Source organism: Monodon monoceros, unplaced genomic scaffold (assembly GCF_005190385.1).
Source record: "Monodon monoceros isolate NGI ecotype Baffin Bay Population unplaced genomic scaffold, NGI_Narwhal_1 Super_Scaffold_22, whole genome shotgun sequence".
NCBI classification, from domain to species: Eukaryota; Metazoa; Chordata; class Mammalia; order Artiodactyla; family Monodontidae; genus Monodon; species Monodon monoceros.
Window position 1 is genome coordinate 41,885,981 of NW_021703779.1, and position 16,231 is coordinate 41,902,211.

The 16,231-nt window shown below is 47.6% G+C and overlaps 1 protein-coding gene across 3 annotated transcripts; it reads left to right on the plus strand.

Moving 5' to 3' along the window:
• Positions 1-6,108: 6,108 nt before the first annotated feature.
• On the plus strand, positions 6,109-16,038 carry ARAF (A-Raf proto-oncogene, serine/threonine kinase). 3 transcript variants are annotated; one of them, XM_029240772.1, is made up of 16 exons: positions 6,109-6,147; positions 7,484-7,638; positions 7,778-7,881; positions 8,643-8,745; positions 8,836-8,990; positions 9,103-9,201; positions 10,600-10,741; positions 10,846-10,873; positions 10,953-11,098; positions 11,193-11,395; positions 13,120-13,296; positions 13,399-13,445; positions 13,969-14,087; positions 14,326-14,457; positions 15,454-15,588; positions 15,794-16,038. In XM_029240772.1, the coding sequence occupies exons 2-16, from the start codon at positions 7,543-7,545 to the stop codon at positions 15,926-15,928; spliced, it is 1,821 nt and encodes a 606-aa protein (XP_029096605.1). In that variant the 5' UTR covers positions 6,109-6,147; positions 7,484-7,542; the 3' UTR covers positions 15,929-16,038. The 3 variants fall into 3 exon arrangements, with proteins under 3 accessions (XP_029096605.1, XP_029096604.1, XP_029096607.1); XM_029240771.1 differs by having other exon boundaries at positions 6,143-6,291; XM_029240774.1 differs by lacking the exons at positions 10,600-10,741; positions 10,846-10,873; positions 10,953-11,098; ... (5 more) ...; positions 15,454-15,588; positions 15,794-16,038 and having other exon boundaries at positions 6,143-6,291; positions 9,103-9,205.
• Positions 16,039-16,231: the final 193 nt, after the last annotated feature.

A 16,231-nucleotide genomic window follows, 5' to 3' on the forward strand; every position in this document is an offset into this window, starting at 1 on the left:
CGAACTACTTTATGGTAATAAATTTGACAACATGGATGAACTGGGCAAATTCCTTGAAAGACACAAATTACCAAGGCTCACTCCAGAAGATAATCTGATTAGCCTTAAAGAAATTGAAATTGTAGTTTAAAATGTTTCTACAGAAAAACAAAAAACAAAAAACTTCAGGCTGTGGCTTTACTGGTGAATCTACCAAATATTAAGGAGGAAATAATAACAATTCTACACAAACTCTTCCCCAAAATTGGAGAGGTGGCAATACCTCCCAACTCAACCTATGAGGCCAGCATTATCCTCATACCAAAATCAGACAATGACATTACCAGAAAACTACAGACCAATATCCCTCAGTAATATAGATATAAAATTTCTAAACAAATTTTTGGCAAATCGAATTCCATAATATATTAACATGATAATACATTGTGACCAAGTGGGATTTATCCCAGTAATGCAGAATTGGTTTAACATTTGAAAAGCAATTAGTGTGATTCACCACAATTACCACAATGACAAAGTAAAAAAGAAAACCATATGATCATCTAAATAGATGCAGAAAAGCATTTCACAAAATCTGATACTCATTTTGACAAAACCGCTAGAAAATTAGGATAACAGGGAACTTCATAGGGTATCTGGGAAAAGGAAAGGAAAGGGAAAAAAAGGAGCAGAGCTCCTCAAGGCCATAGTCCTGGCTGGCGAAGCTGGGTACCTGCAGGCCACCAGGATTGCTAAAACATCTGTCAATGCTGGGAATGAGCCTTCTGAAATGAAACTAGCCTTCGTATTGGATTCTTTGAGATGTTTAATCTCTCGTAATCCTGTCAGTGTCCTTGAACTTGGATCATACATCAAGTTCTGCCAAGGGACATAGGTCTTTGCTTTGATACTTTATTAATATCAGTGGTGATGATAATAGGAATAGCTAACAGCTACTGCACAGCCACTATGCATCAGGCACTGTGTAAAGTTTGATATAGATTAGTTCACAGAATCTTACAACCACCCTATGATGGAAGTATTTAAAAAAATATATATTAAAGATAAGGAAACCGAGACACAGAGAAAGGAAACAATTCGTCCAAGGTCACACAGTTACATAGCAGGACATGGGGATACTCACACACTCTAACTAGACAAAAGGTCAACTCTTAAGACATTCTGGGTAACTTCAGAATTGATTTTCTCATACTACATGATGGTACACAACATGTATATGGGCGGCCCAAAAACTATGAGGAATTTTTATATATACAAAGGACTAAATATAATACATATATAATATGAAGAATGATATAGCAAAGACCACATGTGGGTCATTTATCCAGAAATAATGAAAATTTATTTGGGGCATATTTGTCTGAAATCTCATTTACAATGGTTTTACAAATTGAATAAAAATTTATTGAATATGTGTGAAGTAAACCAACAGATTTTAAACTTTTTTTTTCACTTTTGATGGACCTGTGGGTCAGTGTACATGTGCTTGGAATAAATATGTTAACCTTGAGAAATTTTTTACCAAATGCATTTCTGATCAAAACCAAAAGCAAACATTTCAGAATCACTTCCTTTGGGGAAATTGCTTTTTGTTTGTTTAATTAAAAATTTTAAAATAATTGCTGAACATATTGAATTGCAATCCCTACCAAAGGAGCTACCAGGGAGGGCCAGAGGTGTGTGTCACTGTTCATGGCATTTCAAAGATGGTTCCACTGATCAGTTTGTAGATTTATATTGATCCCTTTGTTCGACTATTAAATATTTTCATATTCGAGTTTTGCTTTATTTCTAAGAAATAAACATAGCCACCGAAGGATTTCCTCATCAGAGTAAACTTCAATAACAGAATTACAGGACCTGTTATTTGGTTTAATTATTTTTTTCTTTTTTCCCCCAGCTTTATTGAGAAATAGTTGACTTTTTCTTTTTTTTTAACTCATCTGGTCCTTGAGTTTGGAAACTGAAAATATACAAAACCGCACGTTTTATGAAAACATGGAAGTATCATATTTAACATATAAGGAACTTTTAAAAAAATTAATTTAAAACAAAAGAACCCTGTCTGTTGGTTTAATGGTATGCTTCTCATCCATTTGGATCACAGGGATGGCAAATTCAAATTACCACCCAATGCATCTTGTAGGACAGACTTTTTAATAAGGAATATTAATGTTACAGGTAGTGTTTCGGTTCACTTGCAAATTTCCCACACTTCTGACCCCTGGGCTGTATATTAAAAATGTCTTCAAGAAATATTCAGAAATGGAAACTTCCACACTCTGCTTTAGATGGAACAATTACAGTTGCACTGGCACTCATCTAAGAGCAACATTAAAGCTGGTTTGCAGCAAGTCTCAGGCCTGCACCACCCCTCATTGGCTGGGATGGCCCAAAGACCACCTGGGCTCAGAGTGACTCCCTGCAGACCACTGCAGTGGCCTAGAGGAGCCGATAATTGAGGGCGCTGAGCCAGGACTGTGGGACTCCCGGCTAAGTCTTGGTTTGTCACTCAGCAAAATGTGTATACGCAGTCCCCTCCCGCAGTCATCTCTCCTGTAATGGGTTGCTGAGCGGGAGGCAGGGTGATGGGGTTTCAGAGGTGGCGTTAATCTGGCGGCCACAGGGGCGAGCAGTGGCCTTGGGAAATGGGAGTGGCAGGTTTCAGAGGGGAGCCTCAGGCACGCAGGACTGCTGGGGTAGATCCAAGATTCCTTAAGGAGGTGTCCCTGGCTTTCATCCTTGTTCAACATTTTTTGTTAACCAAACGTTTATTCCTGGGGCTCCCTCACCTCTGTCCAGTAAGGGCAGCCTGAACCTCAATTTGCTCAGCTGTAAAATGGGTAGCCTTACAACAGCAGTCGGTGAACCCTTCAGGTTTTGAATGTTTCTCAGAATTTAAAATCAACACTAACAAAAATCAACAACGAGTTTAAAGTCTTTAAAAAGTTTTAGGTGGATAATTTCGAGAGTGATGTCTGAAAACCATAGTCAGCTAGTTTGGGTTTTAATTTTTGTTTTAATACATGGTGCTTCTGATGATTTTAATGTGATGATGACGATTAAAAACCCAAATCCCTTTAATGGCCTTCATGGCTTGTCAGGTACCTGTGAGGTACATGGCTGAAGTCGTGTTAGTTGGGATGGGTTTTGAGTGAGTCTATGAGTCTTTGGAGAGAACGGATTGCCTTTGAGTGAGCCTCGCCCCCCCCAATCCCCCATCTCCCCGCCCCATCCTTCCTCTTCTCCACACAGCACTGTGCAGTGAGCTTACCCTGGGATTTTGCTCATCTTTTTATAAACGTTGTGCAAAGGAGTCAGAAATCTGTCTTCAAATACTGCCTAGAAATTAAAGTTTTTAATCAAATTAAATAATATTTAAATGAATTGAAATTTAAAATACACTCTCCCCATCCATGAAATTATTGTTTCTCCTGGTGAGCATTTTGGAGCCCCTCACTGAGCTCCAGCTGGAGTTGTTCCTTACCCCACGTGGCGCTAAGGTGGCGGCCAGGGCTCCTGCACTGGGAGACAGGCATGCCTGGTCCAGGGATCCAATTTCAGAATAGATAATTTGTTTTTTAAATCCTCTAATCAATAAGAATTCATAAGAAATCAAGTATTCAGAATTACGTTTGAAGCCATTTTTTGCCATGCATTTTAAAAATCAAGGTACATTTTACATACGATAAAATATGCCCATTTTCAGTATAGAGTTCAATGAATCTTGACAAATGCATAGAGAACGGCCCAATCAACCTCCAAAATTCCTTCATGCTCATCCCAGTCATTCTCCCCCAAGACAACAACTAGTTTGATTTCCTTCACTACAGATTATTTTTCCTGGCTTAGAATTTCATACAAATGGAATAATTACAGTATTTCTATTTTGTGTCTGGCTTCTTTCACTCAACCTTGTGCTTATGAACTTCACAAACATATGAAGTAGTTTGTCCCTTTCATTTGCTAAGTAGTATTCCATGATCCCATTGTTCTGTTTCTTTGTCAGTTCTTATGTTGTTGGACTCCTGGGATGTTTCCAGTTTTTTTGCTATCATGAAGAAAGCTAATGTGAACATTTGAGCACAAGTTTTTTGTGTGGACATATTGCGGTAGCATGCTGTGGCTGGCTCACCAGAGCCAATTTTGCAAATCTCTTCTCAACTCTGGTTCTCTGACGTCATATTAGTACACAGTTTGAAATAAGCCATGATGGGAGTATTTACACCATAGCTGACAATCGCTACAAATTAGAGCTTTTTCCCCCCCGGAGAGCTGGTTGGTAAACATTTACCAGCACACCATTGGACATACGTTTTCTTATTATTTTTTTTTTTGGAGTAAATACCTAGGAGTGAGATTGCTGGATTGCATGATATGTCTGTTTTACTTTATATGAAGCTGCCAAACTGTTTTCAAAGTGGTGTAACATTTTACACTCCCAATAGCAACATATGAAAGTTCCAGTTGCTCCACATTCTCATGAATACGTGGTATTGTCAGTCTTTTTAATTTTAGCCATTTAATGAAGATCTGAATGGAAGAGGGGTGATGGGAAATGGAGGTTATATGGCAGCCCAGTAAGCTGTACATTTGTCTCTCTCCTTATAGACAGAGAAAGTCCTCGGTAAATACAAGTTGAAGCATGTTGAGATCCCCTCACATAATGCCCTTTCCCTGATCTTTCCCATTTCATCGCAGAGGAATGCTGAGGCTCCTAATGGGAGAAGGTAGTCACTTCAAGCACAACAGGCCGCGTTCATACTGTTGGGGAATAATTAAAAATAAAATCTTGTGCCAACCCAGTGAATTCGCTCAACAAAGGTAGAAGAGAACGAAATAGTTTTATTGTCGAATAAGCATTAAACCAGCTCGTGATGTGCATCACAAGCAATTCACTGAACAGATTTCAGAGAAGGAAAGAAACCTCATCCTTTTATATAGCCAGGCAGATACAACCCATTGCATACATGTTCTTAAGACAGATGATAACTTGCCCTCAAGAGAACTTGACAGCACCATTTACTACACACAGGTCATCTCAAATTCCCTGGTGATCGGTGTAGCCATCTGCCTTTAGGCAAAGGAAGAATAAAACACATATTTCTTTGACAAGCAGGTGAAGACTTGGAACCAGCCTCCTAGGTCAAATTCCTAGGGTCGTGGAGATAGGGCGCTATCTCTGCTGACGTTTACATTTCAAAGAGATGGCTCCCAGGCCCTCAAGAACAACATTCCTGAGTTGTAAAACTGGCAGGAGGCCTATTTAGCTTTTTTTTAAAGAGTTACATATATCTTGAAGGTATGGAGAAAAAATTTACACGTTTTCTGAAGGAAATACTCCAAGAAAAGGGAGGATGGAAAGTCTCTTTCACTTGTGACACCAGGAAAACTTCAACTTTTAAAAACTTTGTGTCTACCCTACGATACTTCCACCCTCTTCCCTGCGTTATGCCCTACTCCAGGTCCACAATTTCCCCTGACCTTCTACTATTAGTCTTTCAAAATCCTTATCAACTCCATTCCTAAAGGAAGCCTCCCCAAACAGCAGGCCGCTACTCCTAGAGCCACAGCCACGGCCACACTAGAGACTCGCTGTTATCAAAGGCTATGACTACAGTCTCTTAGAATTGGAAAACTTTGCAGATATTTGGTCTGATTCTAACCCATTTCAAAGACGGTAAAACTGAGACATAGGAAAATCCCAAATGGGTACTTAGGGCGCTGGGTCACACTGGAGCAAAAAGGACGCTTAAGGATCCTCCGCCCAAATTCGGGGATCCCTAAAGTCAGTCCCAGGTGACCAAAAAAAAAAAAAAAAAAAAAAACACCCTGCTTAATTCCACTACGGCACGATTGGGGTTAAAGCCCATGGATCGCTGGTCTCCTCCCGACTGCGCCTGCGCGAGTCAGGACTTGCGAATTTGCCCTGGACCCTGACGTTTCAGGCAGCCCCTCCTAATGCGGAACACGACCCACATTCCGCCATTCCTGCCTTGACAGGCGTGACCCTAATCCAATAAGAATGGAGGGCTGAGTCCTCCGGAGCCAATAGCCAAAGCCCGAGGGGCGGTGGAGGCGGACTCTGTAAGGAAACAAGAAGACAGGCCCAAGATGGAGGCGGCGGCGGCTGTAGCGGCGTGACAGGTGAGGGCAGGCCCGGCAGGGTTAGGTTCCTGGAGAGACTGCTGGGCTCGGGTAGGGAGCCGGGACCGAAAGCTCAGCTCCAGGATGGCTGCGCCTGGGCCCCGATGCCCCCCGCCCGGAACCGGAGGAGTGGTTTGACCCGGGGTGAGACCATCTTCGACAACGCGGGGGGGGGTAGACTGGAATAGGGGTGCAAGGCTGCGGGGGATGGTTTCGCCCGTCGCGTGTGGCAGCGCGCCTGCGCAGAGCTGGAAGGCCCTCGGTGGGCGGGGCCAGGCCGAATGGGGCTTGGGTTGTGGTGTCTTGTCATGTGCAGTCCCTCTTAACCTCCTTAAGGTATCTGATGACCCTTGCTTACCGACAACGGGGAATGCGTGAAGACGAAGCTCACTTCTCGCTTTCCTTATTCTGGATCAATGTCTAGCCCACTAGGAGAATGTTTGAGGATTCCCCCATTCCTCCTCTTTAACCCTCCCCAGCCTCCTTCCATTATCACCAGTAATATAACTGCGACCCTTTCATTAGTTGTCAGGGAGAATTTTGGAGCGCCCTCCGCCCCACCCGCGCTTTACCCCCATTTATCTCACCTCAACCATGTCTGGTGATGCTCCATTACCCTCCTTTCCCCCATGACAGTGTCTGGTGACACCCATTATCCACTCTTCTACCCATTACAGTCCCTAGTGACCCCTGTTACATCTCCCCGCAGTGTAGTGTCTGCTGAGCCTCTATGAACTCCCCATCATAGTCTGGTGACTCCCATTAGCCACCTAACACAGTATCCATGGACCTACCATCATTACAGTTCAGGGCTTTGGGATGCCCACAGTGCCCTTACAAACACTGTTTGGTGCAATTCCCATTTCCCTCAAACTAAGGGCAGTATCTGATGATCCTCTGTTAGTTCCCCATCACCCTATCTGTGACTCACCCCACACCACAGCATCTGAACCCCCTTCTCCATTAGAAAGCCAGGGCAGCCTGTTCATGTCCATTACGTACCTGACAGGCCCCAGTGCAGTGCGTGCTGACTTCCCCGTTAGTCCCTAGCATGGAGACTTATGTGCTCCTGTGCCCTCCGGGACAGTGTGTGTACCTCTCACTATGTCCTACCCCCCACCCCACCCCACCCTACGCAGTGAATCCGAGACCTTGGCACTTAAGTGTGAGACAGACAACAGGAGCGGCTGAGCAGAGGAGGAACTGGATCCCTTGGGCTGTGTGGAAATTAGGATACAAGGGGTGACGTGGAGCTGGGAGATTGAATTTTTGTCCCCTGCCACTTTGCTTCCAGACCATCATTATGGGACCTCTGAATTTTCCCTCTGTCTTCTAGGAGCCCCATGGCACCTGCCCAGCCCCACCTTAGCCCGTCTTGACAAAGTCCTAGGCTCCATGGAGCCACCACGGGGCCCCCCTGCCAACGGGGCCGAGCCATCCCGGGCGGTGGGCACCGTCAAAGTGTACCTGCCCAACAAGCAACGCACGGTGGTGAGTCTGATGGGAGCAAAACTGGCAAGGGGTAGGCATGGACCCGGTTGTAAATCTTGGATCAGAAAGGTGACAAGGGCTGGGAGAGTCAGCTGGGGACCCCACTGAGAGCTGACTCCTCACATCTACACACACACAGGTGACTGTCCGGGATGGCATGAGTGTCTACGACTCTTTAGACAAGGCCCTCAAGGTGCGGGGACTCAATCAGGATTGCTGTGTGGTCTACCGGCTCATCAAGGGGTAAGTGTGGCACCGCCACCTCCAACTGGGCGCGCAGCCTTCCAGCCCCTCCTCAGAGTCATGCGACTCTCCACTCTGCTGTGCAGTCTCCGTTAGTCTTCCTTTCATTCAGTGAATCCGTGAGTGCATCCAGCTTTTGTCTCATTACTTCATTAGTTTATTGGCCTGTAAGGTCAGCAGCTCATTTTCTTCTCGCACCCCAAATCCTCACCGTGCTCCGTCATGTCCTCCCGGAATTCACCTGTTTCATCTTTCACTGTTTTATCAATTTGTCAGCCCTCTCCTTCCTCCGTTTCCTTGTTCTCTGTCTGCTGTGTGGGCCTCGCTAACCTTCCATTTATTCCTCTGTTTTAGAGTTCCTTAACTTTTTTGTATGCAATTCACGCATTGCTTTTTATTTGTTATTTCAGTGCCTCACCAGCTGCTTTGTTGGGGGCTTGCTCAGGACTTCTAAGATTTAGTTGTTTCTTCAGTCTCATTTGCTCCTCGTCTTGTGGCTAAGAGCATGGACTCTTCGCACTGTCCTGCCACTTACAATCCCTTGTGGCTCTGGACAAGTCATTTCATCCCCCTGAGCCTCAGTTTCCCCATATGTAAAATGGGGGCAAGGATAGTACTAGTTCCTAGAGTTGCTGTACTGAGAATGAAACATGCCATCTATTATTGCATGGATGGCAAGCTTGGAGGGACTTTTGGGGGGTTCCCTTCTTCCCCATGGCCCCATCCACCCTCCCACTCACTCCCTTCCATGCCTTCTACAGTCGAAAGACAGTCACCGCCTGGGACACAGCCATTGCACCCCTGGATGGCGAGGAGCTCATTGTGGAGGTCCTCGAAGACGTCCCCCTGACCATGCACAATTTTGTGAGTGCAGGGTAGAAAGTGGGGGCAGACCGTGGGTGTGGCGGGAGGGTCCCTGACCAGGCCTCAATCTTCTCTACTCTGTGACAGCAGGTACGGAAGACGTTCTTCAGCCTGGCCTTTTGTGACTTCTGCCTTAAGTTTCTGTTCCATGGCTTCCGCTGCCAAACCTGTGGATACAAGTTCCACCAGCATTGTTCCTCCAAGGTCCCCACAGTCTGTGTTGACATGAGTACCAACCGCCGACAGTGAGCCTGGCCTGGGGTGGGCAGGGGGATGGGGAGGACAGAGGCCCAGCCACAAGGCTCTTACAGACAGCTGACCCATGTTCCCTTGCTTTACACCCTGAATGCCCTCAAGGTTCTACCACAGTGTCCAGGATTTGTCCGGAGGCTCCAGACAGCATGAGGCTCCCTCGAACCGCCCCCTGAATGAGCCACTCACCCCTCAGGGTCCCAGGTAGGGAACGCCTTAGCTGAAGGGCTGCTGTCAGAAGAAAAAGATCTGGAGGCCTCTGTAGAGTACAAGCCATACTTAATTCATTTGTTTACTCCATGAACATTTATTTAGCACCTGCAAGTGTGAGTGAGGGCATGGAGCTCTGGGGCCTTGGGTGATTCCCCTAATCTCTCTGGGCCTTAGTTTTCTCATCTGTAAAGAGCAGATAATGACCACATAGGGTTCTGGTGAGGATTAAATGAGTTAAGACATGTCCAATGCTTAGAACAAGATCTGGTATAAGATAAGTTCTTATTAATTATAATATATATCTATATATATGCATCTAACTACTTAGTTAATTCTTCCATTATAACCATGCTCAAGCCTTTCCACTTTGAAATACATATTATTTTATCGTAAATTCAATTTCAATGTTGAAATATATTATTGCTCGAATATATCATGTTCATATATGCATTTTATATATCTATATTTTATAACGTCAATATTTATATGATATATTTATGCTATTGTATTATGTGTTATGTTGATAATATTTTCATATAATGTAGAACATCAAACATTTTTATGTAATGTATGAAATAGTAAAGTTAGAGCATTATGTTATTTTTAATTATGGGTATACGTGAATAAATTATCTATGAATAGCATTTCAGAATAGTGAAGGGACCATTAAGAAATATTTTTGTAACATTATAATATATTTAGTATATATCATGTATAACAGATGTGTATGTATGACATATAACATTATTATAATATGTGTAAAGCACTGTAATTTTAATGTAGATAACATACTGTATGTTATATAGTACATAATATATTTGAATAGTACATATAGTTATACAATATTATATATTGCTCTTCCCCCACTACCTGCATGGCTTGCTGTCCTTCCTTTAAGTCTTTGCTCAAATGTCACTTGCTTAGAGAAGCCTTTCCTGACATCACCAGGGACACTTCCTGTCTCCTTATGTTGCTTTAGTTTTTGCTTTATTGCACCTGTCACCATTGGACATATTAAATATTCTTTGTTTTTTATTTCTCTTTTTTCCTGCTGCAGTCAGCCCCATGAGGGCAAGAACCTTTATTTGTTTTTTGTTTCTTTGGGTTTTTTTTTAATTTTAAAATTTTAGTACAGTTCAAATCAGCATGCGTGTAGAACCTTTATTTGTTTTGTCCACAGTTTTATTTCCACTACCTAGAATGGTATCTGGCACATGGCAGGCACTCAGTCAATGCTTCTTGAACAAATGCATAATAGTAATGACAGTGGACGTTTACTCTGTGTGAGCTAAACACACACTTAGGACGGGGCGGGGCGTGGGTGGTGGTGGCAGCTCTACTGGTTTTCTCATTCACTCGACAGTGATTTCACAGCCTTTCCCCTGCCAGCTCCTGCACCCAGCACCGCGACCCCAAGCACTTCCCCTTCCCTGCCCCGGCCAACGCCCCCCTCCAGCGCATCCGCTCCACATCCACCCCCAACGTCCACATGGTCAGCACCACGGCCCCCATGGACTCCGGCCTCATCCAGGTTGGTGTCGAGGCAGGAGGTCACAGGGGAGCACCGGGCAGAGGGGAGGGCCATTCCTGTTGTCTTCCATGTCCTCTCTCTGACGCCCAGCCCTCTTCTTCCAGCTCCCTGCCCAGAGTTTCAACACTGACGGTGAGCCCCCCGCTACCTGCACCCTGAGTCCCCCACCCCACCCCACCCGGCTCCGCTCACATCCTCTCCGCAACTGCAGCTGCCGGGAATAGAGGTGGTGGCGATGGAACCCCCCGGGGGAGCCCCAGCCCAGCCAGCATGTCCTCGGGGAGGAAGTCCCCACATTCCAAGTCCCCGTCAGAGCAGCGGGAGCGGAAGTCCTTGGCCGATGACAAGAAGAAAGTGGTGAGCTCCAGGGGGCACCTTTGGTGGGGGCACCGCAGGCCGAGTGATGAGGGGTGTGGGCAGGCCCCTGAGATGCCGCCCTTGTGGCCCGCAGAAGAATCTGGGGTACCGGGACTCGGGCTATTACTGGGAGGTGCCACCCAGTGAGGTGCAGCTGCTGAAGAGGATCGGGACGGGCTCGTTTGGGACCGTGTTTCGTGGGCGGTGGCACGGCGATGTGGCCGTGAAGGTGCTCAAGGTGGCCCAACCCACAGCTGAGCAGGCCCAGGCCTTCAAGAACGAGATGCAGGTGCTCAGGTGAGATGGCTCGCGCGCAGGGATGGGGGCAGGGGCGGTGGGCACCGCCTTGGTGCCTCTCTGGGTAAAGGCCGTACTGAAGGCACTTCCTGCACATCCCCTGTGTTTGTGTGGTGTTATAACCATAATGGTAAGTTTCTTCTCTATCAGAGAAGCCCCTTTCCCCTCTGGGAAGGGGTATGTTTAGAGGACCTCTGGTCACATTGGTGTTTGTGTTTGTGTAAATACTGATATTAATTAATGGCTCTGCCTCCAAAATGTGGGTCTTTTCAGTTGTCTGCTGTGAAATGGGTATCACCAGTGTTACTGTGGTACTTACATCAATAGCATAATGTGAGTTAACTGCATCGCCAGGCAGCCTGGCGTCCTTGCCTCTCGTCTGCTTGTTCTGCATCATTAGTGTTTGTTTATTGTGTTGCCTTCTTGTTATTAATTATAACAATACTGTACTTTAAAGAACAGTATTAGAACTATAATCAGAGCCATAATTTAATCATTGTTTGATTAATGATTGTGGTTGCTCTACCTAATATATCATTCATACTATATTAACTCATTTGTGCTAAGAAACCCTGGCGCCCCCTTTTTGCTACCCTAGTTCCTACCACTCCTGGGGTTGCCAGTGTGGGCTTTCCCCTCTGACAAGTGGGCACAATTATGTTGCAGAGTTGACGTTATCATAATTCCTTGTGCTATTTTAATACTCATCCTCATAATGGATGCCACAGTAAGGAAATTTTCAGTCTCTGCTCCTCTCTATGAAATGACAATGATTTGAGCGGGCTGTGAATTTGCGTTGTGTTCGTATTGAAACTATAACCTAACTGTTGTGAAGAATACTAACGCGCTGTGAGCAAAATTGCAGAGCGTTGTCGATGTTCTTCGCGTGTAAGTTACCGTTGTAACTGCAGTTAATACTTCTATAAGGAATGAAAGTTTTCTTCGAAATGAGGGTGGCTCCATTCATACAGGACAGAGTTTCTGCCAGGTAACCTAGGTACCCAGTAGCGATAACAGCAAGGACAGTGATATTTTCAGGGTGCTTGCTTGTGTTCAGCTGCTCTAATAAGCACCTTACAGGTTATTTACTCACATATTCCTCCCAACACCCCTGTCAGGCAGCTCACACAATTATCACAGTTTTTCAGTTGAGGAAAATGAGGCACAGAGAAGTTAAGTGTCTTCCCTGAGATTGTACAGTGAGTACCCAGGGAAGCCTGGATTGGAACTTAGGATCTAATTTGAGTCCAAATCCCAAGCTCTTTACCTCTAAGCCTCTCATGGTTAACAGGATATAGTCACACATCACTGATATTTTTACCCAGCATTTATGAATATTATGTTGATATATCACTGATGAAGGTTGGCATTCCACTTTCTCATCTCAAATGGTCACAGGCTCAGGTCATGGTCAGGGTCAGAGGTATGGCAGGTATTGATGATTAAGACACTCCTGGTCAGTAGAGGGTGAGGGGTAATCTCTCCCTCCTGCTTTTGTTGGGAGACTTGGATGAGGAAGCCCAGGACATAAGCGCCCAGCGTGGAATCATAGCCCAGCAAACATATCTGACAACTTCCTTGAATCTGGCCATAGTCTGGCCCTGAGCCTCCTGAAAGCCAGGGTGGGAATGATGGCAGAAGGCAGCAGTGAACAGCACCATTCCCAATGCTCAGGAAGTTGCTGTTTACCCTCCCTGCCCTGATACCTTCTGCCCTGCCTGCAGGAAGACACGTCACGTCAACATCTTGCTGTTCATGGGCTTCATGACCCGGCCGGGATTTGCTATCATCACACAGTGGTGCGAGGGCTCCAGTCTCTACCACCACCTGCACGTGGCCGACACACGCTTCGACATGGTCCAGCTCATTGATGTGGCCCGGCAGACTGCCCAGGGCATGGAGTGAGCGTCCTGGCCCGGGGACTAGGGAGGGGGCTGGGGGATCTGGGGGTGGGGAGATGAGGTAGCCCCCAGACAGTCTGACACCTGCTTGTACCCCAACAGCTACCTCCATGCCAAGAACATCATCCACCGAGATCTCAAGTCTAACAGTATCTACATGTCCCTCTCTGAGGGCTGGGCTGGGGTGGGGGGCATCAAACAGGATGAGGGCTTAGAGGGATGGCTCTTGTGGGCGGCTTTCTGGGGGCACATGTGGCATTTCCCTTTGCCAGGTGCCAGAGCTGTGGCTGGTGAGGGGCCTTTAATGGGAGTCTCTTGGTCAGGAGTCAGGGTTTTGGCTGGTTCAGGTGCTGTTCTTTGGCACTCTGGTCAGGGTCTGAGGAGCGGCAGCTGTGGAGGGCGTTAGGGGGAGCTCCTGACCAGTGTCACAGGCATGGTGAGTGTGGGTGCCATTAGAGGAGCTTCCTAGTCAGGAGTCACAGGAGGGCCAAGTGTAGGGGGCATTAATTGGAGCTCCCCACCCAAGTCAAGGTTGTGTCTAGTTTGTGTGACATTGCGGGGCTTCTGGTCAGGGTTAGAGGCATGACTGGCGTGGAGGTGTCAACGAGAGCCTCCCAGTCAGCGAGAAGCCTGGCTATTGGGAGTCCCTGTAGTGGCCCTTGACCCTGGCGGACATCTTCCTACACGAGGGGCTCACGGTGAAGATCGGGGACTTCGGCCTGGCCACAGTGAAGACGCGGTGGAGTGGGGCCCAGCCTTTGGAGCAGCCCTCGGGCTCTGTGCTATGGATGGTGAGTTGGGCCAGGCTGGACTGGGGGCATATAGGGACATGGGCTGCTGGGCTAGGATGTGGGAGGCCGAGTGGGGCCGGGGATGCCTGCACCCCGAGGTGTGGGTGTCTGGACTGCTCATGCTTCACCCCGTGTGGGTGGCTCTGAGTTACACCCAGTGTGGCTGGTGGGCCCTGGGCCTATGGGCCAGTCATTTGCTGACCTCCACATTCCTCCTGCCCGGTCCGGCCTATTGAAGGCAGCTGAGGTGATCCGTATGCAGGACCCGAACCCCTACAGCTTCCAGTCGGATGTCTACGCCTATGGGGTTGTGCTCTACGAGCTCATGACCGGCTCGCTGCCTTACAGCCACATTGGCAGCCGTGACCAGGTGAGCCCCATGCCTTACACCTGCTATCTCCCAGGCCAAGGGATCTCCTCAGCCTCCAAACCTCAGATCTCCACCTTTGCATAGACCAAGAACACCACACTTCCCCCAGAAACCCCAAGTTTTCTGAGCTGAGGATTCCCAGATTCCTCTGGGTCTTCCGTACCCAGAATTCCCTCCTTCACCCACATCTACTCCTCTGGGTCCTCAAAGTCCAGAATCTCCTGAATCCCTTATACCCAGAATCCCCCTAGGCCCCCAAAAGCCCAGAAGCCCTCTGGATCCCTAGACACACACAGTCCTCTGGCCTGATTACTCAAACTCTCCAAAGTCCCCAAAGCCCAGAATCCCATTTCTCCCAGAAACAATCCCTTTGTACTTCTGGAATCCTCACAGATACCTACAACCATTCAGGCCTTAGGTATCTGTCAGACTTCAGGGCCCTTGAATCCACAGTACTCTAGGCCCCAGACATTTCTCTAGGTTCAAGGCCTGGAATCTCCCAGACCCTCAGAAACCCAGGATCCTGTAGGCTTCACGTACCAATAGTCTTTGGGTCTTGAGCACTCACAGTCGTACAGACCACGTGGACCCATAGTCCTGTAGGCCCCAGACCTCTACAGAAATACAGACTACTGAGAGCTAGAATCCTTTAGCTTCCTCCAGACCCAGAACTTCATGTTTCCCCCAGACTCAGTACTTTCTAGGCCCCTAAGCCCCCTAGAAACCTGTGGACCCATAATCATCCGGGCCCCGGACACCTACAGTCCTTGACTTCCCCCAAGCTTAAATCCTTCTGTTTTGTAAGCAGAGAATCCTTCTAAGTCCTCAGAGACCCAGAATCTTTAGATCCACAAGATACCCACAATCTTCTGGGCCCCAATACCCAGAATACCCCAGTTCTCCTAAAAGGAGCCCTTCAGGTCCCTCAAGACCCAGAATTCCCTGGGCTTCTCAGCCCAGACCCCCAGATCACCCCATTCCTGTCCCCCCTCCCAGATTATCTTTATGGTGGGCCGTGGCTATCTGTCCCCGGACCTCAGCAAAATCTCCAGCAACTGCCCCAAGGCCATGAGGCGCCTGCTGTCTGACTGCCTCAAGTTCCAGCGGGAGGAGCGGCCCCTCTTCCCCCAGGTGGGCCGAGGAGGAGGGCTGGACACCCTGGGGAGGGAGCCTCTGAGGAGAAGGACTCTGAGGTGTGAATGTGAACTGTGTTGTGTTCAAGGCTCCGAGGTGTACAATGTGTGTGAGTGTGTGCTTCCCCATTAGGCTGGGGTCTGGGGGTGTCGGGGTGCCCACGCGGCTCTGGACACCCCTCCTCACCCGCCCCTGCCCCCAGATCCTGGCCACGATTGAGCTGCTGCAGCGGTCACTCCCCAAGATTGAGCGGAGTGCCTCCGAACCCTCCTTGCACCGTACCCAGGCTGATGAGTTGCCTGCCTGCCTACTCAGCGCAGCCCGCCTTGTGCCTTAGGTCCCACCCCCAGCCACCAGGGAGCCAATCTCAACCTGCCACGCCAAGGAGCCCTGCCCACCAACCAATCAATGTTCTGTCTCTGCCCCGTTGCTGCCTCTGGATCCCCCATCCCTGCCCTGGGAGATGGGGGGGTGCCCATGTACTTTTCAAATTCCTCTGGAATTGGGGGACCCTCGAAGACCGAGACCCCTGCCTCCTCCATAATTCGGTTTCCTCTTGGCTTTGGTGATACTTCTAAATTCAGGAGCTCCTCCATCTCCAACAGCTGGGATTTGTGGCAGGGATTCCACTCAGAACCTC

Excerpts from the sequence above, each read along its gene's own strand:
- ARAF (XM_029240771.1), top strand. The coding sequence starts at position 6,252 with ATGCCCCCCGCCCGGAACCGGAGGAGTGGTTTGACCCGGG. Across the intron at positions 7,639-7,777 it reads CCAACAAGCAACGCACGGTG|GTGACTGTCCGGGATGGCAT; the intron begins GTGAGTCTGATG and ends ACACACACACAG. Across the intron at positions 13,446-13,968 it reads CCGAGATCTCAAGTCTAACA|ACATCTTCCTACACGAGGGG; the intron begins GTATCTACATGT and ends TGACCCTGGCGG.